Source organism: Notolepis coatsorum (assembly GCF_963971535.1).
Source record: "Notolepis coatsorum genome assembly, chromosome: 6".
Lineage (NCBI taxonomy): Eukaryota > Metazoa > Chordata > Actinopteri > Aulopiformes > Paralepididae > Notolepis > Notolepis coatsorum.
The window spans coordinates 156,988,319-157,015,375 of NC_140170.1; the positions used below are offsets into that span (position 1 = coordinate 156,988,319).

The 27,057-nt window shown below is 47.0% G+C and overlaps 1 protein-coding gene across 1 annotated transcript in view; it reads left to right on the forward strand.

Annotated features, from left to right (window-relative positions):
- The window catches only part of slc2a9l2 (solute carrier family 2 member 9, like 2), a gene marked incomplete at both ends in the record, with an annotated part of 722,296 nt that overhangs the window by 16,041 nt on the left and 679,198 nt on the right, over window positions 1-27,057 (forward strand). Inside the window, one exon of the mRNA XM_084315784.1 lies at window positions 3,518-3,622. Within this exon, the coding sequence (XP_084171910.1) occupies window positions 3,518-3,622 (105 nt within the window). The remainder of the gene's footprint in view (window positions 1-3,517; window positions 3,623-27,057) is intronic.

Genomic DNA, 27,057 nt, shown 5'->3' on the forward strand with positions numbered 1-27,057 from the left:
GAGATACACCACCTGGGTACCAAGTGGGAATCGAACCCAGGACCTTCTAGCTGTGAGGCTCGAGGAGTTAACCACTACACCACTGTGCCGCCTATGAAATTCCCTCTTAACTGCTAAATGATTTTGGGGGGAAAAAATCATATTGCAACTCTTTGACAGATATTACTAATGCGATATGATTCACGGTATTAGAGGCAATGATACTTTTTGTTTCAAAAAAAAATTGAAAGAAGTACAAATTATCATGATGTCATCCTCTCATAAACGTGCTTTTTTAATGGATAACTCCTTGGAGGCATGACTCTGACTATACAGATTGGGCCTCATTCAACAATACCCTCTACTTCCTGAGAATACTCAGGAATTACCACCTTAGACAAGACCTGCTTGTGTCCTTTTACCGCTGCTCCGTGGAAAGCATCCTCACCTACTGCATCAACGTGTGGTTCCTCAGCTGCACAGCCGCAGAGAGGAAGGCGCTCCAGAGGGTCGTCAACTCGCCCAAAAAAATCATTGGATGCCCTCTCCCCTCCCTGGAAGAACTTTACAACTCCCGCTGTCTTAAGAAGGCAGTCAAAATACTTAAGGACCCACACCACCCTGGCAACAAACACCTCATACGGCTGCGCTCGGGCAGGTGTTTCAGCGTCATGCCCACCCGGACTAACAGACTGAAGTTTTGTTTTTATCCCAGGGCCATATGTGCACTAAACTCAGCAAATTTTTTTAACAACAATCTCCCTGCCCCCCCCCCCCCCCATGCATACACACACGCACACACACACAACACTAAGGGATGCAATTATCTTTTATACCCCCCCTGTTTATGTTTATGTTATGTCTAATATGCCTTACTCTTGTTTTTATATTTAATACTGTGTTTAGGACTGTGTTTTTATGATCTAGGACTGTGTGACGGCTAGCACCTAGGGCTGCATTTCAAATTTCGTTGTAACATTGTAACAATGACAATAAAGATCATTCATTCAATAGTAATACTCTCTTATTATTTTTCTTATATTCTTGCTTACCTGTCTGTTAAGAGAACAATAAGAAAAGCCACCACCACATTCATCAAGCCGTTCTTAACGTCCAAATCTGTGCTTACCCAGGTGTCTTGCATGATGAATCCCACTCATTCTTAAACTGAAATGCGCGTTCACGCTCAATTCATTTGCATACAGACACACCCGCCATCTCCTTATAAGGTGAATGAGGCGTGTGTAAAACAACCGTGGTTCGGCATCTGATCCCTGTCTGATATATTCAACAGGAAGCGATTTGTGACTGATCTCAAAAAGACACACACACGTCTCATGACTCGTGGGTCACTCATCGCATGTGTGTGTGTGTGTGTGTGTGTGTGTGTGTGTGTGTGTGTGTGTGTGTGTTAATCTGATGACAAATAAAGACTTATACTTGTACTTATACGTATATGTACTGTATACTGCGAAAAAAATCGGTCTAGCAAAGTAGGCTTTGTCAATACTGAACGACTGCATGCTTGTCAAGACTCAAGAACCAATCACGCAGTATACTGATATGTATATGCCGCTCATCCTATGCTCTCACCTGTCATCTCTCTCTGAAAGGTCCCTCTGGCTAAAACCCAGAGTGCGCTCAGAACTTGTAGGGCGCACTCGGGGTTTTAGCCACAGGAGCAGAGTGGAGCAGAGAAGTGTCCTCAAAAAAAGTGTCCTCTGTTCTTTCATTTCAGCATTGTCTATTGCAGAACACATTCCATTGTGGGCAGAGTGTATGCTTGGTTTCATTCCAGCCTTGCCTAAACACCAGCTGATGATTTCACTAATTGGCTCACCTCTTCAACTAACTCACCTGGTGCAATGTGTAGTTAAAATGAAAACTTGGCCGACGATGGAATTGCATTGCAACAACTTTCAATCAAATTGTGAAATAAGGTGATTTTAGAATTTATTTATGAATTCATATTGCATAGTTCCATTATACATATTTACCCTTTTAAAGGAACATGCCAAAACTATGGAACATGCATGTAAACCCAACTCAACCTGCTGTATGTTTGACTGGTGTCTGACTTCTTGGGTTTTCAACCATGACACTGAGGCCTGTTCCACTGACTGGGTTCCATCTTCAAAATAATCTACTGATAAGATCACACTACCATACCTCTAAACCATGGGGTATCCAAGTCAATGTCTTATTACACTTCCCTGTGTTACAAGCTGCATTTCCCATAATGTTCGCATGTTCCTTTAAGACCCCTATGAGAAACATAGCAGCTGTGCTGATGATAGTCTGAAACATTCACTTTTCAACTATCTATTTTTGTCTCTTTGTAGATGTTGTCAGTGTGCAGACTTGTTCTTCACACAGTATCAGTGCTGGACTGAACATGTACACACGTTTTACTTAAAGCTCACAATGAGAAGTATCTTAATTGTTGTTTCTTCATCAGTGAAATACAAGAAAGAACACAAATACACCCATTAAAGAACAACAGAGAAACGTCTAACTTCATAACCTCACATTAAGAATTCCCTTATAATATTAAAGGTGCCCTTGCATAAAATCCTTCCCAAATCTTTGACAGTGGGTATATCCCCTGAACGGCCCTAATTCTAAATCCACCTTTTGTGACCATGTCCCTAAACAGAGCTGTTGGGCCACCATGAGGCCAGATGACTCAGAACTGGCTATGGTAGAAATCTGATTCACGAGTGCGTTAGTAACGACTCACTTCCTGTTTAACCATCCGTCTTCCTGAAATGTGATTGGATCTGGCGGTCACATGGTTTGGCCTATCAATGATCTAAATTACACATTTAAAGACGTCACTCCCCAGATTCAACACAGCGAGTTTGGCAAGAGAACCAGGGGAACAGGCTTTACACAATTATCTCAATGCCTCTCTTTCACAGCTCCTGATGTAGCCTTGCATTCCATTTACGTCACATATTTATTATATCACCCTGATGTTGTCCTTGAGTTGAGGCAGCGGATGGTGGTTGAAGCTGGTGACGCTTTGATTGACATAGATGAGCAAAAGCCTTTGATGGACTCTTGACCTGGCCGAGATACCTGGGCCAATACTGTATATTGAGTATATATGATTTCAATGCGACCTTGGTTAAGATAGAAAAGGATGGAATTGCACAATGATCAATGACACAACCTCTAAAATGTATTTTCTTTGAGTGCGTGTGAAGGCATGAGAGAGTGAGTGAGTGTGCATATGTGTGTGTGTGTACATGATTGATTGATATTTTACATACAGATGTATACCCAGCCCATATGGGCTTACAAGACACATAAACAATAAGTATATAGTATACTTAACAATAAGTATATAGACCAAGATATACAAGTACAAGTGTTTATTTCACAATGACATGGCCTCCAAAATGTATGGCTGTGGGCTTGTGTGTGTCCACGCGATGTGCACAATGACCTGCAATCACAAAGCTTCTAAAATACTGCATGTGTACGTGTGTCTCTCTGTGTCTGTGTGTGTGTGTGTGTATTTGTGTTCTTTCAGCAGCAGCCAATCACGGCCTGCCTAGTGAATGCAGCTTTCTTCGGCGCCCTGGGGTCATCGTATCTGTATGGCTACAATCTGTCTGTGGTCAACGCTCCTGCTCTGGTGAGTCCAACTGTCAGCTCATCCTGCCACACTTTGCTGTAGACTGTCAATGTTGATTTCTCGTGGGGTGTGACTGGGTAGCGCAGAGGTCTAAGCACTCGCCTCGAGACTCTGGGTTTGAATCTTGCCGCCGGCAGCACCTCCGGCTTGGTCAGTCGTTCCTATGTACCCAACCCCCTCCAATGTACAGTTTCTTCCCCTTCGAATGTATATACTTTTTTTTTTATGATCTCTTTCTCTTAACACATTAATTGCCATGCGTTGAGTGCCAACAACGAGTAAACTCGTTTTTATGATCGTTATTTCTTTTATTCGCTATTGGCATTCATAATTCATCCAGGAAACCTCCGGGAGCCAGCTGGACCCTGTCTGATATTGCAACGCCTCAATACCGTCGCCTGGTGGATTTCGGGCGAGTTACACTCCACTCTAAACCGGAAGCGGCGCTCGGTGCATCTGGGAAAAAGCTCCGCCAGAGATATGTTGTTACGTTGATCAATATACACACCTCGAGTGCATTGGATTGCTTTCGAGACGCAAGAATCAATATGCTTTCGGCGTTTATTGCGTCACACATCTAAAATTACCTACCTGGGTTCCATCCTAGAGGCTAATCTTTCCTGTGACAAAATGGCATCCAATGTAATAAAAAAAGTCAACCAACGAACTAGATTCTTGTACCGGATCTCCTCACTGGTAAACAAGAATACCCTGAAGACTCTGGCAGGAGCACTCATTCAAGGGTACTACGACTATGCTTGCACCTCATGGTACCAAAGCACCTCAAAGGCACTAAAAACCAAATTACAAACATCTCAAAACAAACTAGTCAGACTACTGCTTGACCTGACTCCTAGAACCCACCTCACCCCTGCCCACTTTGACAACCTAGGATGGCTTAGAGTAGACAACAGAATACAGCAACTTGCAATGGGCCTGGTCTACAAGATACACTACACGACCAAGGTACCCATGTACATGTCAAAATACTTCCCAAAGGTCAGTGAATACCACGATCACAACACCAGAGGGAGCTCCACAAATCATGTTAAACCCAGATTCAACTCAAACAAGGGACTAAACACGTTTAGCAATTATGCCACATCAATGTGGAACGCCCTACCCAAAGCTGTAAAGGAATGTGAATCACTACCCTGTTACGATTGGGGTAGTGAGGGAAGGCGATGAGAGCTCAGTTGCTGACAGGAATGGAGGAGGCAGAGACGGCAGGATAACGTGTATACATATAGACTTTACTGAAAGACGACACGTTACAAAACGGAACATAAAAGGCACAGCCGAGCTGGCGCTAATACACGACGAACTGAGGCATGAGAACGAAAACGGAATACTTAAACTACTTACAACACTTAGTACAAAAACAGCAAGGCACGGGAGAGATGACAGCAGGCACGACGGGAAAGGGAACACAGTGGTAACTGGGGGTAACATGGAGGGATGACGCCACAACCAGAAGAGAGGAAGACACACTTAAATACCAAGACTAACGAATCATTGACAACAGCTGGCCAGTCCAAAACAAACATTAACCACTAGACAATAAGCAATATACCAAAACACTAACCAGGGAAACCAATTCACACCAGGGTGGGGAAGTTCAACAACAACACACACAGTGACATCCCATTAATCATCCCATTAATCAAAGTAAGCATGTGAGTTAACAATGTAATCAATGTCTGCACCAACTGCTGGTGACCACTAGAGGGTGGTATGAGACTGGAGGAAGGTAGGCCTCCAATGTTCCTTCTCCCCCCACAGCCCAAACGAGGGCCGAGTATGGGATCGTTACAGTACCCCCACCCGAACGGGCGGCTTCCAGACGCTCGATAACAACGTCCGGGAATGTGCGAGGCCGGAGGCCGAGACCCCGGACCGAAGTGAGGGCGAGGACCCGGAGAACTGGGGCTGGGAGGCCGAAAAAAGAACCCAGGAGGGGCATAGCAGTCAGGGGGGCTGAAAACAGGTGCAGAGGCCCAGAGAGGGAGGCAGGAGCTGGGAACAGAGGCCTGACGAGGGGGGGTGGGGATGGGTGCAGAGACCCGGAGAAGGGGGTTGGAGCTGGGAACAGAGGCCCGACGAGGGGGGGTGGGGATGGGCACCGAGACCCGGGGAGGAGGGCTGGACCTGGGAACAGAGGTCCGACGAGGAGGGGTGGGGACATGTGTCGAAGCCCGGGAAGGGGAGCTGGACCCCGGAGCCGGATCCCGACGCGAGACCCTCCAGCCGCCGGACTAGGAACCGGTTCAGGAGAGCCGGAACGGAGGTGCGGCGGCGACGACCCCCGGAGCAGGAGCCCACACAGACCACGGCGAAGGCCACGGCGAAGACCAAGGCGAGGACCAGGACGCCGATCACGGCGCAGAGCTGGACCAGACGGGGAACCAGGGTCAGTCGAGGAGCCGGGAGCCGGCACAGCAGCCGGACCAAATGTAGAGGCCGGGCAAGGTGCGGAGATCGGACCGGTCTCGGCAGCGAGGCGTGGTGTAGGATGAGGAGTCTGGACTCACTGTGGGGGAAAGGTTAGTTGGTTGAACCTGGATAGCTACAGAGCCTAAGCTAGCAGTGGGAACTGTGCTAGCTGGGAAGGCCTGATTAGCTGCAGAGCCTAAGCTAGCAGTGGAGACTGTGCTAACTGGGGAGGCCTGGCTAACTGCCGGAACAATGCTAGCTGTAGGAGCTAGGCTAGCTTTCGGGGTAATGCTAGCTGGACCAGCTGTGGAGGCCTTGTTAGCAATACTAGCCTGAGCCTTGCTAGACCTCCGAGCCTTGCTAGCTCTCGGAGGTCTGCGAGCTGCGGGAGCTAGGCTAACTGTGGGGCCTGGACTGACTGTAGGGCCACTGCTAGCTGGGGAGACCTGGTTAGCTTCATGAGCTAGGCTAACAGTGAGGGTTATGCTAGCTGGTTGAACCTGGCTAGCTGCAGAGCCTAAGCTAGTAGTGGGGACTGTGCTAGCTGGGGGGGCCCGACTAGCTGCAGGAACAATGCTAGCTGGGAGGGCTTGGCTAACTGCAGGAGCTAGGCTAACGGTAGGGGTTGGATTAGCTGTGGATGCCTGGCTGCGTGTATCACTTCCGCAACGGATTTAGTCGGATTTCGGTTTCCGGGTTCGCCTGATTGGCCACTAAGCCCACGTGACCCTACGCTAGCACGCCCCCCTTACCCCGCTTACGCCTGAGAGTCACACACAGCTAGCGGCAGCCAGAGAGCCTTGCTACTACTAGCCGAGTGATGAATGAAGCTCTATCTGTTTCACCTAACAGCACTATTGCTCCGTGATCATAGCCATCCATCTCTAAAGCTAACCACTATTTGTAAAAGCCACAACCACGTTACCATATGTAATAATGTAAATCATTGTGTCGTTGTACATATTGTGTATATACCGTTAGAAGCTAATGTAGCTTAGCTTGGTAGCTATTGTTGTGCTAACGCCATACCACGACACCCAGCTTGTTAGCCAGCATGAATGCCCGATGTAGAAGGCATAGACGCAGGTCGCTTGTTGGCCGGCATGAGTGCCCGATTTGGGGTGGTTCTCTCCTCTTTGTGTGCCTTTGTCCTTGCGGGTGTTCTGCCGGGGGAGCTTGTGGACGCGACAATAGTGGTGGTTGTAGGGTGTTTGAGCTTGTAGCGCTAGCAAGTGATACACGCTGCCTGGCTAGCTGCAGGGGCTAATCTAGCAGACGAGGCTCGCCTAGCTCTCTCCATGAGAGCACAGACTTTGTCAGTCATAAGCCTCATCTGAGGTGTCTGTGTTGGACTCTCCTTCGCTACGTTGTCTATGAGTTTCATCCAGAAGACCCATTTAGCTGGAGAGTAACTGGTCAGATCCCCGTCTAACATGCCAAGCACAATGTCCAACGTCTCCGTGACTTTGTCCGCTGAGCTCTTGCGTGGTGGCGTCATTCTGTTACGATTGGGGTAATGAGGGAAGGCGATGAGAGCTCAGTTGCGGACAGGAATGGAGGAGGCAGAGACGGCAGGATAACGTGTATACATATAGACTTTACTGAAAGACGACACGTTACAAAACGGAACATAAATGGCACAGCCGAGCTGGCGCTAATACACGACAAACTGAGGCACGAGAACGAAAACGGAATACTTAAACTACTTACAACACTTAGTACAAAAACAGCAAGGCACGGGAGAGATGACAGCAGGCACGACGGGAAAGGGAACACAGTGGTAACTGGGGGTAACATGGAGGGATGACGCCACAGCCAGAAGAGAGGAAGAAGTTGCCTTTGAGAACCAATGGTTCTCGAGCCGTAACGGCACATGGGGCAGGAGCCTATCTCCTGTTTCCGTAGGGTGAGGCAGCTTGATGTACAAGTACACCCCTTGGACATGACACTAGTATGTCGCAAGGACTTCCCCCCAAACCAACCCTTGATGCTGAGTGTCAAGCATCCAATGTCGCCCCTTCCATCTTCCATGCGAGTTCACTGCAGTAATCATGACTGCAGTATACATCCCTCCCCAAGCGAACGTCGTCAGGGCGCTGGCGGAGCTACACGATCATCTAAACACACATCAGATCAAACATCCAGATGCGGCCATGATTGTAGCCGGGGATTTCAATCAGGCGAATTTGAAAAAAGTCATGCCGTCTTTCTTTCAACACATCGTCTGCTCCACAAGGGGAGGAAATACACTCGATCACTGCTACACCCCGTTCAGAGCCGGATACAAGGCTGTACCGGCTCCACAATTAGCGGGAGCGACGAACACGTCGGATCATGCCGCCATTACCCTGGTGCCGGCATACAAACAAAGATCACGTGACGCCGTCGTGTCACGTGAGGTAAAAAGATGGACCGACCAATCAGAGGCCATGCTTCAGGACGCACTCGATGACGTCGACTGGGGAATGTTCGAGGGAAGCACCAGTGACGTCAGCGAGTTCACAGACACCGTTGTGAGCTTCATAACAACACTCGCTGACAGTATTGTCCCCACAAAGAAGGCGAGGGTGTTCCCGAACAAGAAACCATGGGTGGACAGTACTATCAGAGCAGCTCTGAACTCTCGCACCACTGCTTATAACCTTGGCAGAGAGTCAGGAAACATGGAAGAGTACAAGACAACAGTCTACACTCTGCGCAAGGCTGTTAAACTTGCTAAGAGGACGTATGCTGACAAGATGGAGGCACAAATGGCACAGAATGACACAAGAAGCTTATGGCAGGGACTGAGGACGATAACTGACTACAAAGTCAGCGGCCCCTCAATGGGGAGCGACGACGCCTCCCTCGCGGACCAGCTCAACACCTTCTACGCGTGGTTTGGTGCAAACAGTGGCGCCGCTAGCTCAACGGCTAGTGACGTCACTGGCGCGCCGGCTGTTGTGGAGGGGGGGGGGGGGGGGGGGCATCCGCGGGGGGGCGGGGACACTCTCTCATTGACGGTACACAGTGTGAGAAGAGCATTTATGCAAGTGAACACCAGAAAGGCTGCTGGCCCAGATGGAATAACAGGACGCATACTTAAGTCCTGTGCTAACCAGCTAGCCTCTGTGTTCACCACCATATTTAATCTATCCCTGGCGGAGTCAGTGGTCCCTGCCTGCTTCAAGATGTCCACCATTATCCCGGTACCAAATAAACCCTCCCCAGCAGGTCTCAATGACTACAGACCGGTGGCACTCACCTCTGTGGCCATGAAATGTTTCGAGAGGCTGGTCAAGGATCACATTTGTGCCTCCCTCCCCAGTGATATGGACCCTATGCAATTTGCATACAGGCCAAACAGGTCCACTGATGATGCGGTCTCCCAAGTACTGCACAGCACCCTCTCTCACCTAGACCGTCAGAAGGGGGGCTATGTGAGACTGTTGTTCATTGACTACAGCTCAGCGTTCAACACCATAGTGTTGACTACCATGACCATACTGCGGCATGGTCATGCTGGACCTACAAAAGGCCTTCGACACTGTCAATCACACCATTCTGATTGACAAGCTAAAAGCAATTGGTTTTGATAGTCTATCAGTGAGCTGGATGCAATCCTACCTGGAGGGGAGAGAGCAGATGGTGGAGGTAAACGGTACCCTATCCCCCCCCCTCACAGTAAGCTGTGGTGTTCCACAAGGAAGCATACTATGTCCGCTACTGTTCCTAATTTATGCAAATGACATGTCGTCAGCTTGTGACTGCAACTTGTTCCTGTTTGCGGACGACTCAACCCTGCTGGTCTCTGACAAGAACAAGTTACAGGTTGAAAAAACCCTCAGCTCAGAACTAGGCAAAATCTGCATATGGCTTGCTGATAACAAACTATCATTACACATGGGCAAAACAGAGTCCATTCTCTTCGGTTCTAATAACAAACTCAGCAAGACCGATGGCTTCTCAGTTACAGTGGGTGACAATATTGTCACAAGGAAAGAAGATATTATCTACCTGGGTTCCATCCTAGAGGCAAATCTTTCCTGTGACAAAATGGCATCCAATGTAATAAAAAAAGTCAACCAACGAACTCGATTCTTGTACCGGATCTCCTCACTGGTAAACAAGAATACCCTGAAGACTCTGGCAGGAGCACTCATTCAAGGGTACTACGACTATGCTTGCACCTCATGGTACCAAAGCACCTCAAAGGCGCTAAAAAAAAAATTACAAACATCTCAAAACAAACTGGTCAGACTACTGCTTGACCTTACTCCTAGAACCCACCTCACCCCTGCCCACTTTGACAACCTAGGATGGCTTAGAGTAGACGACAGAGTACAGCAACTTGCAATGGGCCTGGTCTACAAGATACACTACACGACCAAGGTACCCATGTACATGTCAAAATACTTCCCAAAGGTCAGTGAATACCACGATCACAACACCAGAGGGAGCTCCACAAATCATGTTAAACCCAGATTCGGCTCAAACAAGGGACTAAACACGTTTCGCAATTATGCCACATCAATGTGGAACGCCCTACCCAAAGCTGTAAAGGAATGTGAATCACTACCCACTTTCAAAAACACTCTCAAAAAACACCTAAGGGAGACCGCAACTCGAAACTGGCCCCTGTAAATGTCCGAACACAACCCCCTCCAATGTACAGTAAATTACCAAGTATGGTCTTGTCAATATTCCAATGTACAGTTTTGTTTGTACAGTTGTACAGTGTCCCCCACCCACCCCTCCTACCCAACCTCCCCCCCCACTCCTACCCACCCCCCCCCCCCCCACCCACCCAACCACCTCCAATGTACAGTCCCCCCCACCTACCCAATCCAATGTACAGTTTCTACGTCAAATGTATATACTCTTTTTTCCGGACTCTTTTTGTATCACAAATCACAAAAGTACTGTATTTGCAAATCTGGTATGTCATAAATGTATAGATGTAGCAGTACTGTCTATCTGTATGTCATGTATGTCATATATGTTACGATGAATTGAAAATGGGGGACCCTGATGTAAACAAGACGAAAGTCTTTCTCTGGTCTGCATCCCCTTAACAATTGTATGTATTGAGCTGTACTGTACTGTACCCATTCTGCAATCTGTTAATAAAGTTTTCAATCAATCAATCAATCAGTCCCCACCAGATTGGTGGACAAGCTGATCGAGCTGGGTCTGAGCTCCGCTCTGAGCGCCTGGATACTGGACTTTCTGAGTGAAAGGCCCCAGGCGGTCAGGAGGGGGGGGGGGGTCAGACCTCCAACACCATCACCCTGAGCATCGGGTCCCCCTAGCATTTTTATTTTATTTTATTTTATTAGGGATCCCCATTAGCTGGTGCGATAGCAACCAGCTAGTCTTCCTGGGGTCCACACACAAAAAAACATACAAAAACAATCACTATTGCAAAAACTAAATTATTAAAAGTCAGTACACACAATGCATAATGAACCTACTGTAACAAGTAAGATAGCTAAAATTACATTAGTGTAAAACAAAAACAAAAAATTACTTTACAGTGTTAAAAACAATTTAAACACTATTTAAGATACTTTTAAAAAGTGAATCTACTGTAAATGCAGCAGAGGTTCCGAGGCAGGCCATTCCAAAGAGTTAATGCTCTATGTTAATGTACTCATAATGTTAATGAGTTCTGTATCGTTAGTGGCTTAGCTTGGCATCACACTGCACTATCTCGCGTACGTGCACGCGTACTGAATAAACCACAAATGTACCTCTAATACCAGTATTAGTCTGACCACACCCCTCATCAGCTTACCTTCATAAGCAGGTGTGTGGTCACCTGCTCTCCTCCTTCTCGCTTTCACCACAAGGAAGAAGTGCCTCGGTAGATCCCCACACTTGACACCATGATGGAAGAAATTGGATTAGGAACAGCTTGGGAAACAAGGATACGTTGACATCATATCTTTATTTTCTCTCTCACTATTTTCGAGAAAATACGGCGATATTGTCTTCGTACTGGAGTGTCTAGAAGATGATGATCATTCTAAAAACCCTCCACCGGTTTTCGTATTGGGAGCACGCCGCTGCATGCTTCTCAACTGCAGTTCCTTGCTGTGTTTGTTGGGGTGAAACCTGTCAGGCCACAGCTGAACTGTCGGACATGCCGCTGTTGTGAGAAGCGGTGCGTTCCAGGTTGGGTGAGTAGTGTTTGCTGGCGGGCTCCACTTGTCTGTTAGTGCTATGGGGGCTACTTGACAAAGTTTATGGAAACCGGCCCCAGGCTAGGGTCCTTTGTTTAGCCGCCTAGGCGACAGAAGGCCTTGGTCTGGAGACCATTATAGTTTTAACTAGTGGGCCGCGACCATTGACACTGGTGATCCCTGTGTGTTCTGGACGAGTGGATTCTCTCTGTCACCGTGTTAAGGCCCCATCTTTCATATCCAAATGAGAGTATTCCTTCACGAGGGGATATGTGCATGTAATGTGCGATAGCGGCAGATTCATGTTCAAAGTCAGCTATACAGGCCAGTTGGTACTGTGCTGATTCCGCCGGATGTGGTAAAGTCACCGTTGTGAAGCGGTGTTGACGTCTTGTTTTCTCTTTTCTCTTAAAAAGTGAGGAGAGGTTCAGAACGGCGGCCTGTCTGGGTGAGTGTTATGTCATTGTTTACATGTTCATAGCTTACGGTTAGCCAGTCAGCTGTTAACTGCTGCGTTAGCCTGCTGGATCGCTGCATGGCCTGCTTAAGGCCTACTATTAGCCAGTCGGCTGTTAGCTGCGGGGCTAGCATGTCGTGGTCGCTAGGTAACGTTAGCTTGCTGCTGTGGCCGTGGCTGGCGCGGGGTAGCTTAGCTTCTCGCGCGCCGCCGGGAGCTCGCTTCTGATCGCCGTTAGCTTGATGCTATTCTGTTGAACGTGCTTTGATTTTAACATGTTTTACACTCTTGACCGCGACGTCATCCTTGACAGGGGATGTTTCGTCGACCCTGCCCTGAGCCTGGACGGGGATTGCGTCAACAAAGAGGACTGTAGCGACTGGTTGGAGCGGCGACGCTGCCCGGATCGAACAACACAGGACGGCTGTGTTCTACGGTGTCTTGTGACTGCACTTCGCTGATCTGCGTTCCAGGTAGGAACGGGGTTGGCCAGACCTCATAACACGTCTTCTGGTTTTACTTTGCTAAATGTATTGTGAATAACGGTGTTTTTTCCCAAAACGTGTGTTGTTGCAATGCGTTTAGGATACGTTGCGGGTTATGTGTGAGCTGTTTTTGTCACTGGCGGTTAGCTTCTCCGTGCAGATCGTGATGTATTGATCTGGTTGTTGTGTGAGAAACATCATGGTGTTTATGTGTACCGTGTACTCACTACTAAGGCAACTAACCTATGAAGCTATGCTTGGTGACAAGTGAGTAAAAGAATGTTCTTTCTCAGACTGTGATGACAATGAACAGTGTGTTCACACATTAACAGGTTTTCCTGTTTTAACTGGCCGTATTGAGGGTAAAATAGGAGGATTGTGTTTTCCCCCCCGGTTCCCTGGGGACTTTATCACCTCCTATCAGACATGTTGTGCATTAATTGTGTCTTTTGTGTGGTAGGGATACGATGTAACTCTTAGCTTGATTGCTGAGGTTGTGCTAAATCTGCTGGAGAAACTTATTTCCTACAGGGAAATTGGTTTGGTTGCTGTCATGTGTGCTTAGCAAGGCCTGTGGTCGATACTAATCAAGAATGATGTATTCTCTCATTGTGAAAAAAACGGCGTTCCTCTGTTGAGTGTTTTTGCCATTTTTTGTAGGTGATGATGGGTTGTGTGTGTCATGTGACCTACAACTGGGTTGTACTGGCCACAGAAGCACATGTGTATGTTGGACCGGGGTTCTTAGAGCCCTCTCTATTCTGTGTTTTTCCTTAGTAAAAATCAGATAGCAGGTTAGCTCATGCGCTGTGTGGAGCTGTGAAACGCTTCATAGAGCTGACTATGACTGTCATATTCTCTTTTTGTCGTTACGTCGTATCATGGGTGTGGGGTCGTAAAGGGGTGAACTGGTAACCTTTCCTCTCCCCATTGTTCTGTCGGTCAGGGGTACACCCCCTGTCCTTCAAGGTTCCCGTCACGTGGCGGTTCGGCACGTTACGGGGGGGGGGGGGGGGGGGAGGGAGTTCCTGGTCCCACGGCCTGGTATATTGGGCGTGTGCACCGCAGGAATTCCCCCGCCATAGAGTACGTCACCGTGCGCGTCTCTGTTGGTAGGACTTCCGTGTGCTGTTCAGGTCCATGTGATGGATCTGTTTTCAGGGGGGGTGGTCAGGGCTCCTCCTCACCAAGCGCCTATTCAGGCCTTCTGTGAGTTCGGACTCCTTCTTCCATGTGAGGAAGCCTCCATCAGAGTACAGAGCCTTCCTCCTCAGATTGTCAAAGTGAGTGGACCCTCTAGAAGGGTCCTTTTCTATTGTATGTATATTCGATTCAATTCGTTTATTGAGTGTGTATGGGTTCAGTGCCTCTTCCCCGGAGGCCCTAAAACCAGTTTTTTACATGGCTCAAGGTGCAATATATTCTTTTCAATCTGTACAGCTCGCGTGGGAAGTCTCTCTGGGGATCCCCGTCTCTTTCCTATGGGAGGGTGGTGGGATGTAAAAATGTGAACATTTTTTACCCCGGCTGTGTAGACTGGGATACATACTGTTGATGCTTCCTTCTTTCTATTCCAGAAGTGTTGGAGTTAGGGAGTGTCACACCCCTCTTGTCGTTCCCCTGGGCGCCTTGGGGATTCAATGACAGGTCTAAATAGCCTGTTCATTGATGGGGGTGTGTCCCGACGCACGTATAGTGCTAGCTCGCTGTAAACAGGCGATTGACTGGCACGCCTTGGTTGCTTGTGGTTGAAACAGCGTTTTTATAGAGCAACTGAGATGGGGGTTTTTCCTCTTCCGACGACCACATCCCATGACCTGGGTGGGTTGTCGACGGATTCTCGTTCATGTCTGGGGGATGATGACGGGATGGATCTGAACATATGTAGTGGGGTCTCACGCCCTTGGGGTGGGCCACCAGGCGCGGTTCGTCCGAACGTCTGGGTGGCGCCTTCTTTTCATGTTAAGATCAACACGCATATCTGCCCTTCTCCTGGAGTAGGCATGTCGGCGTGGTTAGGGCACGGGACTGGTTCTGGTCACGCTGGTCCAGATCAGTTGAACCCGTTGTCCGCCGGGGATGCAGATCTGCTGTTCTGGTACCCTGAGGGACTTGGGCTTTTTTCAGGGGGAAAAATGGCAGGTCGGTCTGGGTGTCACAGGGTTAAGCGCTATGGAGACCCTGGTTGGGTATGTTTTTACTCAGCACTGTCGTCATGGCTTACAGCCATGCCATTCTGTACGCGCTCGATCTCGTCGGATCTCGGCCGCTACACAGGTTGGTCCTGGTTGGTACTTGGTTGGGAGACCGCTGGGGAATACCAGGTACGGTGTGCTTAGGGGCTGGTTCTCCATTATTTTTCGCTCCTCTCTCACGCATGGCGAAGAGGGGCCTGTGGATGTGGTTTTTTGACCTCCTCTGGTGACCCTGTGCTTCCCGTACCGCCAGGCCCGGTCCGAAGTGATGTTTGCGACCCGTAGGCCTGGGTTAACCCTTTTTGGAAACTGAAACACTTGTACTGCGGTATAGCCGGTGTATACCCGCAGGTGTGTTTTGGAGTTTTTTCTTGAGGGGTTATAGGAACAACCACCGCATTGGGTAACACCGAGGTGGTTGATTCCCTGGTGTGTTGGAGCAGTGTCAACTCCCGGGTTCACCGTTTGAGGGTGCCCCTGCACGTTCATGACGTCTGCCAATCGTGTCAGCCTTCTCTGCCTCGACCCCTCTGGGTGGGGGTTGTTAAATGGAGGCTTGGTCATGCAACACCGCCAGCTTACGCTCCTTCCGCCGGGGCGGCTGTGTTCAGCTGTCCCCTCTGGCGCCTGTCTCGTCCGCAGTCTCCAGGCTAGGGTTAACAGCCTGTTGCCTGGTTTTTCCCCGGTGCGCTGCCTGCTTCCGTTGGTTAACCTTTTTTGTGTGCTTACGGCCATGCTGACTGCCTGTTCTGCAGGGTCAGTGTGCCAGGCGGTGTACTATTGGGGGGACGGGGCCCGCTCGGCTTACGGCCATACCGACCTGAACACGCCCGATCTCGTCCGATCTCGGAAGCTAAGCAGGTTCTGGCCTGGTTAGTACTTGGATGGGATTCCGCCTGGGAATACCAGGTGCAGTAACTGAGGGGCCTTTGTCCGAATACGCTGGCGATGTGGGGGGCGGGGCACTACGTGCCCACCTGGTGGGGTCTTGATGCTGGCATCATGGACTTCTCCGGGCCCCCATTCCAGGGAGTCCAGTCCTTTTGGTGGGTCTGGGTCTTCCTTCGCGCTCCGCTGCTACGGCCTTGCCACGGGGTTGGGTTTGCCCTTGACCCCGTGATTCTGGGGGCAGTAACGAGGTTGTTCCTCCGTTAGTTCCCGGGTGGCATGCGGGTTGTGCGTGTGTGTAGTCGTGGGGTCAAGCCACGGTCTGCTCACCCTGTGCGTTAAGTTGCTTGAGTGTCTCTTCGCACGGTCGGGTCCGTCGCCTTCCCGTGAAGCCTCTAATAGGGGGGATACCCTCCATTAGGGGGGGTCGGGGGGGCTCGGCCCTCCCTGTTCTGATGGTTTTGGGGGGCTGTCAGCGGGGTGTATTTGTCAGCCAAGTGGCTCCGCTTGGCCTCCCTTGTGCAGTGTGATGCCAAGCTAAGCCACTAACGATACAGAACGTTGGGTTATGACTATAACCAAGTTCTGTTAGTTAGGGGCGATGCTTGGCATCAGACGGCCGCTGCAGCCCTTGACCTCACCTTGTGGTGAAAGCTTGGGAAGGAGGAGAGCAGGTGACCACACACCTGCTTATGAAGGTAAGCTGATGAGGGGTGTGGTCAGACTAATACTGGTATTAGAGGTACATTTGTGGTTTATTCAGTACGCGTGCACGTACGCGAGATAGTGCAGTGTGATGCCAAGCATCGCCCCTAACTAACATAACTTGGTTATAGTCATAACCCAACGTTAATGCTCCCCAAAGCGCTGGTTCTAGGACCTGGCAATTCAAGCTGCCCACTACTGGAACCTCTAGTGTAATGCTCGTGCACAGTATTACTAAAAACAATCTGATTATGTATAAAAACAGGAGTTTTACTGCTCATGACCAACTTGAACAGCACAAGTATATTTAAGCCAAGAGAGGCGGGCATGCATATGGCTCACATTAGACCTTAGTGAGCAGCCCAGTACCAACCGTGCTGCCCTGTTCTGGACCACCTGGAGCTTCCTGAGGTCACCACTGGCAGCAGATGACAATAGTCAAGATGACATAAAACTAAACTTTGCACTATCTGACATAAAAGGGGACGGCCAACAAAAGAAGCACATTTCCTGGAAATACCAATTGCTCTTCCCATTTTTAAAACAATATAATTAATATGCTGAGACCAAGACAGAGTGCAATCCAGCATCAGTCCAAGGAGTTTAGTACTTTCAACTTGTTGAACTGCTGAATTACACAAGTTTAAATGAAGCTTTGGATTTGTAGATAACCTGTGCCTTGTTCCCAGCACAATACATTTAGTCTTGGAGATATTAAGGACAAGTCTATTACATACTACCCAGTCATGCACAACTTTAAGTTCTCTACTCAAAACTTCATTAAGTACATTGCATGATGGTGCAGCGTAATACAATGTTGAATCATCTGCATAAAGAACTGTTGTAGCACATTTGGTAGCCCAAGATAGGTCATCAGTAAATACAGAGAAGAGCAAAGTATTCACTGACATCTTTAACCTGTCCTTAGAACAGGCTGTCATCCCCACCTGTCTGAAGAAGTCCACCATCATCCCTGTACCCAAAGGTCATGCACATGTAGCTAGTGAAGGGCTACATCTGTTCATCCCTCCCCATCAACCTGGACCCCCTGCAATTTGCATACCGCCCTTCAGATCCACGGAGGATGCCATAGCCCATGTGCTGCACACAGCAGCATCACACCTGGACAAGAGGCAGGGGAACTATGTGAGAATGCTGTTCATTGACTACAGCTCAGCATTCAATACCATAGTCCCCTCCAAACTCATAGCCAAGCTCAGGGACCTGGGCTTGAACTATGACCTCTGCCAGTGGGTCTTGGACTTCCTGACGGGCAGACCCCAGGTGGTAAGAGCAGGCAACTGCACCTCCTCATCCATCACGCTCAACATAGGGGCCCCCCAGGGCTGTGTTCTGAGCCCCCTCCTCTACTCCCTGTACACACATGACTGCGTGGCACAGCGGAACAACAACACAATCATCAAATTTGCTGATGACACAGTAGTGGTGGGCCTGATCTCTGCCAACGACGAGAGGGCCTACCTGGAAGAGGTAGAGAATCTGTCACAGTGGTGTCAGGAGAACTGCCTCTCCCTGAACGTCAGCAAAACAAAAGAGATGATTGTGGACTTCAGGAGGTCGGGGGTCAAGGACTACAGCCCTCTCAGCATCGACGGGGCACCGGTTGAGAGAGTGAACAGTTTCAAGTACCTCGGAGCCCACATATCCGAGGACTTGACATGGACCACACACATTGACAGTGTTGTGAAGAAGGCACGACAACGCCTCTACTTCCTCAGGCGCCTAAGGAAGTTCCAAGTCAGTCAGAAGATCCTTAGGAACTTCTACTCATGTACAATCGAGAGCATCCTGACTGGCAACATCACCTCCTGGTTTGGGAATAGCACTGCACAAGACCGTAGCAGACTACAAAGAGTGACACGTTCAGCCGAACGCACAATTGGAGGGGGGCTTCCCACCCTCCAGAACATTTACAACAAGCGGTGCAGGGGGAAGGCTAAGAGAATCATCAAGGACTCCAGCCACCCGAACAACTGCCTCTTTGAACTGCTGCGGTCAGGCAAGCGATACCGGAGTCTTAAGGCGAGCACAGAAAGACTCAGAAGAAGCTTCTATCCCCAGGCCATCAGGCTGCTCAACGAACAATAAACACTATGCAACAACCATCAAATGCACACAGCACACACATCCACACGCACACACTCACTTTAAACAAACAACTCAATGCAGCACCCACTTTACACACTTTAGAACACCTAAACACACTTTACACTTTATATTTATTGGTAAAGGATTTGCACTACAACTCGTACACCTTACTGTAAATTGTACCTAAATTGTACCTCATCCCATTTCTGCTCTGCACTATATAGTATTGTATATTAGTACATTGCATAGTATATTGTATATTGTTACTTCTATTCTGCATCGAACATTGTACATATGTCTATACTGAACACTGTGACCTCTATTTTTACTTCTATTTTACATGCTATACTATTTTATTTCATACTTATCTTGTCTAACACAGTCTCTGGAGCGTAACAGTAAGAAGCATTTTGTATAAAAGTATTCTGTACTTCTGTATGACAACTATTAAAGAAACTTGAACTTGAAAGGTCCTAGGCAACTTCCTTCCGGCACGCCACACTCTAGACCTCTGCTACTGGACAGGCTGCCATTTAGATACACCTTCTGTGATCTAGAGCAGTGGTTCTCAACTGGTCTAGCCTCGGGACCCAACATTTTCCTTAGTCATTAAGTCGCAACCCAAATTTTTGAAACACTATGATTTATTAAAAAAAATATATTGCAGTAATACACAATCTTTCATGCACTGTTCATTGTGTCCTGTATGATAGGGTGGGTTGGCCTTCTCTTGCAGAAAGGCCCAACAAACACTGGTATTTATTTATTTATTTTTAAAGCCCTTATTGGTAAACAACCTGTTTATATCTCCTCACTGTTAGATTGGAATATTGGAACCTATTCAACTCGATCGAATGACTGGATGGTTCTTAGGGTTCCTCAGATTTGCTCTGAGCTAGGGAAGTCAGCCTTTTCCTTTGATGCCTCTAACTCATGGAATGTCCTTCAACTCACGCTAAAATTGGAGGTTCTCCCTTCCCTTGGAATGTTTAAATGTATGATTTCAGACCATTGTGTGACTACCTGTAACTGTTTTAGTTGATATAAAAAAAAAAAAATTAAACGTTTTTATTTTTTTACTCTGGTGTTTAAATTTCTGTGAATATTGTTTTTATTATGTACTGCTTACGATTTTAAATAAAGGTTGAAATGAAAAAAAAAACATGAAATAAACACAAAAAAGTGCAACAAAAGTGCAACTAGGGCTAAAAACCCAATGAAATAAAATAATAATAAATAATATATGCTTCTTAGCAGATTTCTTAGCTTAACATAACAGACCTATGTTTGGGGGAACTAATGGGATAACTGGGGTTGCAACAAAAGTGCAACTAGGGCTAAAAACTCAATGAAATTAAATAATAATAATAAATAATTATGCTTCCTAGCAGACTTCTTAGGTCGCTTTCACACAGGGGCTGTTTGGTCCGGACTTTCGGACCAGAATTCGATAGTCCGGTTTTTCGGGTCTGTGTGAATGCGCGTCGAACTCGGTTCGCGGACCAAACAGTCGAACTCTGGTCCGCCTGAAAACGTCGGTCTCGGTTCGGCTTCAGCGGACCAAACGTGAACCAAATATAGGAAGTGATTATTATTACCACTGCTCGCAGCACTCACTGCAAAACAAGCACACTGCATCTAATCTATCTATCTATCTATCTATCTATCTATCTATCTATCTATCTATCTATCTATCTATCTATCTATCTATCTATCTATCTATCTATCTATCTATCTATCTATCTATCTATATATCTAACTGTGCATCTTGGGAAGAATACTCCGATTCTGTGGCCCCGATACTGTGAGGCTGCCCCCCCCCCCCTTCATATGCAATGCCGGAAAACGTGGGACGGACCTCCACGAGCAGTATTTGGAATGGCGATCAGATAATTGGATTATTTCTTTTTGCATTCCATCAGAAACAAGGTAAGAACACTATATATAAAATCTTGCGTTGATCTGATATTTCTTTCTCCCGTGATCGAAGCTATCTGTGTGGATTGTGTGTGTGCTGTTTACCGTTGTCTGCGGTGGGGGGTTGGGTGGGGGCGAGCGCCCTGCTACAAGCCCCATTTCATTCTTGCATGAGGAAGGATAATAACGATAATCTAGCGTTGATTTCAGGAAGATTCGATAATCAAGTGAAAAATTACAGTGTGATAAGTGCATTCCACTAAAACACTATTATCGCATCTTTTCCTGGGATTACTAAGAATCACCAAAACTATACTCATATTCAAAACGGTATAAAACGGAAATTTACAGATGAAAAAACAATCAGTTTTTTGCATGTTGACCAGAAGCAACTCACTGACAATCGACGGTGTTAGACCCATAGCTATAATATAAGATATATTTTAAGCACTCGCCAATTTCGCAGTCTTCCCATTGATTAAAGCCCTGGCGTTCTAGCCAGAAGGTAGACAGCGACCCCTGGAATTGTTGTATTGAGCCGTACTGTATTGTACCCATTCTACAATCTGTTTAATAAAGTTTTCAATCAATTCAATCAATCAAACACGATCGGCGGTGTTCGCGGGTGGGAAGCCGGTGGTGGTATGAGTCCTGGTCATTGCAAACATCGACTACTACTGAACCGCATTATGCTCTCCCAGTGAAACTCCTTGCTGTCAGGTGAAAAAAAAGTGGCTGACGAATCTCTAAGATGATTTTATGTTCCTTCCTTGTCTATCGTGCGGTTACCCTCACAGAGTGAAATTGAGTTTGGCAGAGCTACGGCCAATTCAACTGCAGTCAAAACAATTGATCAATTGACCAATATGATGCCAGGTGATAGAATAATATGGTCCACTGTAGGTAGTACTCACTAGAATACAAAACATACTATACTAGGCGGCTAAGTGGCGCAGTGGGCAAGGCGCTCGCCACTAACGCAGGAGATGCTGGGTTCGAGCCCAGCTCTCGGCGTTGCTTCCGGCTTGGCTGGTCGTTCATACTAATACAATTGGCAGTATTAGGGGGTGGGAAAGCCGGTGGGTGGGGATCGGACGTTGTGGACAGCGACTCCTACAGGTCGGTTGGTGCGCCTGTACAGCAGAATCAGGAAGCAACGGGGACACGTGATGCAAGGCTTGGTCCACATTGCAGCTGACCAGTGGGAGGCATGGTCTAACAACGTTCGAGACAGGGGAGGGTAGAATTGCATAATACGAAATTGGGATGGGAGAAAAATAGAAAATTGGGAGAAAAAGTAGATAAAAAAATAAAACATACTATACTTGTGTTCTTTGTAGAAGGTTTCATCCAAATTGGCCGTGTTTGTTTAGAGCTTTAATGGGTCTCCCACGGGTCACATAGCTTTAGGCAAACAGAAAAATCCATTCATAAAAAAGTAAATAAATAAAACACTGCATTATCGAGACAGCGCCCCTATGAGGATCTGGCCGGTAATGCACTTTTCCGAATTCCAAGAGTAGGGTAAATCTGCAGTGCCGCTCGGTGACATTGAGTAGGATATTAAAATGGAATAAAAGCCAAAACAACCTTGCCACGGACATATCCGTGGTTGGCCCTCAACCGTTGGATCCGAAACACGGACATGTCCGTGGTTGGCCCCGAATGTGTTAAAAGGAAGATCTGACGCTGATGCATGGAGATCCTGGTATCTTTTAGGGTGGTGTGGTGATTAGCAGGCAGGTGTGGAGTCTCCATCCATCAGCGTGATGATTTTCACCTGTGCTGTTTGCGCGCTCACAGAGCATGCGCTGAAGTGCAGGGAGTGAATGGGACAGACACAGGGTTAGAGACGGAGACAGAGGGGATTGTGTATGTGGAACCGTAACACTTATTTCTGTGAGGTTGTTAATTGGTGCATGGAATGAAATGCTGGGAGTAGTAATAATTATAATTATAATAATAATAATAAACTTTATTTGTATAGCAACTTGCATACAAGAATTGCAGCTCAAAGTGCTTCACAGCAGCAAAAAAGACAGGTATGCAAAACTGGCATAAAATAAGCACAACATTTACAAAAAAGTGCAAACATAAAATAAGTATAAAATAGCAGCAAAACAGACAAAGTCAAGGCAAGGCACAGAACATCAAATCACACAGTTCTTCCCATTAGGTCAGTAACATCCCAATAGGCCTCTTTGTTTACGGTTTGATTATCACTGATGCCTGTAGCTCAAACCACCCACATTCCCATGAACTCTTTCCCTGCCAACAACGAGTATACTCGTTATTGGATCGTTATTTCTTTTATTCGCTATTTCCATTCATAAATCATCCAGGTATGCTGTGGTACTGTGTGGCAATGTGTCTGAGATCGCAACGGTCCCATACCGCCACCTGGTGGTATGCGGCCGATGTTGCACTCCCTTTGTGTCTCTGTGCTCTGGCTGTGCGTCATTGAAAGTCATCCGGGTGGAGTTTTCTTGTAACGTGGATCAAGATCTTCACTCGATCGCATTGAATCGTCAATCCGACGCCGGATTCATTATGCTGTGGGGGGTTATGGCATTTCAATTCATATAGACATTTATGACATACACAACATACATGACATTTATGGCATAGGGACATATAGGTATTTAGTACTGATACATTTGTGACATAAACGGTATTCAAATATACAGTACTGTTACCCCTAGATCCTGACAGAGTATACCTCCGGTCAATGGTCTCTAACTACACACCCTCAAGACCCCTACGCTCTGCGTCTTCTGGCCGCCTCAGATCTACTCCTATCCAAGCTCCCGGAGGGTCATCAAAGAGAAGCCGCCTATTCTCAGTCCTTGCCCCACAATGGTGGAATGAACTACCCATCCCAGTTAGGACAGCCGAATCCCGTCCAATCTTTCGGCGTCGACTAAAGACTCACTTCTTCAACCATTATCTGAAATGATAAAAAAAAAAAAAAAAAAAAAAATCTAACCCCGACTAACCTTAATGTCATGCACTTGTCCTAATAAACTAACCTACACTGTAACACGCAACACTTTGATGAACATTGTTACTCAGCTGATAGAGTTATACCCTTCTTGCTGTCTTGTCGCACAGAACTTGTAAGTCGCTTTGGATAAAAGCGTCAGCTAAATGACTAAATGTAAATGTAAATGTATATACATATGATGGGGAGGGGACTGTACATTAGGAGGGGGTGGGTGGGTGGGAGAGAGATATACATACGGCGGGGAGGGAATATATACATGCGGTGGGGAGGAGACTGGTGGGGGTTTTGGGCATTTACGGTGGCCAGTTTTGAATTGCAGCCTCCCGTAGGTACTCTTTAAGAGCGGTTTTGAATGTGGGTAGGGATTCACATTCCTTTACAGCTTTAGGTAGGGCATTCCACATTGATGTGGCATAATTGCGAAACGTATTTAGTCCCTTGTTTGAGCCGAATCTGGGTTTAACATGATTTGTTGAGCTTCCTCTGGTGTAGTGGTTGTGGTATTCACTGACCTTTGGGAAGTATTTTGACATGTACATGGGTACCTTAGTCGTATAGTGTATCTTGTAGACCAGGCCCATTGCAAGTTGCTGTACTCTGTCGTCTACTCTAAGCCATCCTAGGTTGTCAAAGTGGGCAGGGGTGAGGTGGGTTCTGGGGGTAAGGTCAAGTAGTAGTCTGACCAGTTTGTTTTGTGATGTTTGTAATTTAGTTTTAAGCGCCTTTGAGGTGCTTTGGTACCATGAGGTGCACGCATAGTCGTAGTACCCTTGAATGAGTGCTCCTGCCAGAGTCTTCAGGGTATTCTTGTTTACCAGAGAGGAGATCCGGTACAAGAATCTAGTTCGTTGGTTGACTTTTTTTATTACATTGGATGCCATTTTGTCACAGGAAAGATTTGCCTCTAGGATGGAACCTAGGTATGATTTCATCTTTCATCTTTCCTTGTGACGACCCCCCCCCCCTTTCCCGGAACATAATATACCGATCATATGCATTTGAATTTTTTATTGTAGTGTGTGTATAGGGACGAAATGCCAATGGATTAAGTATAATATGCGTCACAGCCTATTACTCGCCTTCCAGGAATGACCCCAGACCACTCTAAAACCATACTTATATTCACCACGGTATAAAACGAGAATGTATGGATGGAAAAAATATTCCTTTTTCACATCTTGAACGATAGATACTCGATGTCAAATGGGCCATTGTATTGCATATATAGCTATAATATTTAAATAGTTATAGCCCTGCAAACAAGGTGAGCATCTCCCACCGTTTACAGTGATGGCGGTTGCTACTATAGGATGAGGCTAATGCATGGCATCCAATGAGTTAAAGACAGTAGTCACAAATCAAAACATGAAGCATATGCACATTCAATTTGCTTCAGTGATTTATGATTGCAGGGCCTTTAACCGTGTCTTATAAATGGCCTTTTCCAGTGTTTAACATTGTTTCCTAACAATGGGGGTTTATATTAACACATTGAGTGCCATGGACGCTTTTTGTCGTTAGTTCATGTCGACCTTTGAGTGGCCCGACGCTATATGGCGTTTGTTTGCCGTATTTTTTTTATTGGTGATTTGAATTCATATTTCATCAATCGAGCCTCGGGTTATTGCTGCAGAGTATAATAAGATAATCGATTTCTCAGCTCGCTTCTATAGCGTGCATAAGTACACATATACTATCGATAATCTAGCGTTTATTTGAAAACTATTCATAAATAGGCCGACAAAGACAACGTGTCTAGTGTATTCGAGAATATTCCAATAAATGCCGGTTATGACGGAATCTTTATATTTTCCTGACATTTTTGAGAAAACAATAGCTTTTCAAAATGCTATAAAAAGGATATGAACCGATTAAAAAACGATCCGTTTCGACAATGTTGACTGCAAACAAGTCATTGATAAGCGACGGGCAGATTAGACACATAATTTAAAACATAGATTATGCGTTTTTAACGCTATCATTGAAGTGGGTGGCGGCATTCAAGGGGGTAAAAAGTAAAACATGGCCGGCACTGAAAGTGTTAATGTTCATTGCATACCTTGCACAGGATCTTGCTCATCATTACCCACACTAAATAAATCAGTTGTCATGTCAACTGTCAGTGAGTGGCGGGAGTGTCATACCTCTATGCTCTGTCCATTAGCCAAAAATATTAGGAAGCTTGATCTTCAAACCTTTCGCTGCGTCCGTGGGGGTATTATAGATGCATGTTTCGCCGTTGATGGTTACTATCAGCCTCGAGAGATACAGTATGCCATTTCGGACATCCGCGTCCCCCAGTTTCTTCTTGATGTCGGTATAACCGGCGCGCTGCTTTTTAATTTCCACGGGTATCCTGGAATGCGGGTATCCTGGAATGCGTAAAACGGCCTTCCTCCCCATGTCAGCTTCTTTTTCTTCCCCGCGGCTCTCAAGATGTCCTGCCTGTCGTTCCATCTCAGCAGCGGTATAAGGTACGGGCGAGGAGGTGCCGATGGGTCCGGTCTGGGTCGGAGAGTCCGACGGTGCCTTTCTACCTCTGGTACCTGGTCAGTGTCCTTTAAATCCAGGATGTATCTCAGGATGCCATTAATCATATTGTTCGGGTCACCGGCTTCCTCTCCTTCTTTCAGGCCGACCAATACGATGTTATTTCTCTTACTCTGCGCTTCTATGTAGGTTAATTTTGTTTTCAAATAGTCCACGTCTGCAGTCAGGTCTTTCAAAGTTTTGCCGTCTACGGCCATCTGGTCTTCTACCGCTCCAATACGGTTCTCCGCGTTGGATATTCTTTGCAGAATAGCCTGTGTGTCCTTCTTTACTCCGTTGATCGATTCACTGAGCTCATCAAACCTTAGCTGGAATGAATCTTTGATGATCGAAACCTCCGCAATTAGGTGCGACGCTAGGGGTGTCTTTGTCTGCCATAATTTGTTTGGCAGTACGCCAACCGATTTCACGATTCTTAGACAACAGTCTTGTCTCTGCACGGTTGCCAGGACCTGTCATTCACACATATAGTGTATTGAAATCTTTTCCTGAAGTTGCGCGGATTTTTCTTTCTTTAGAGGTGAAATA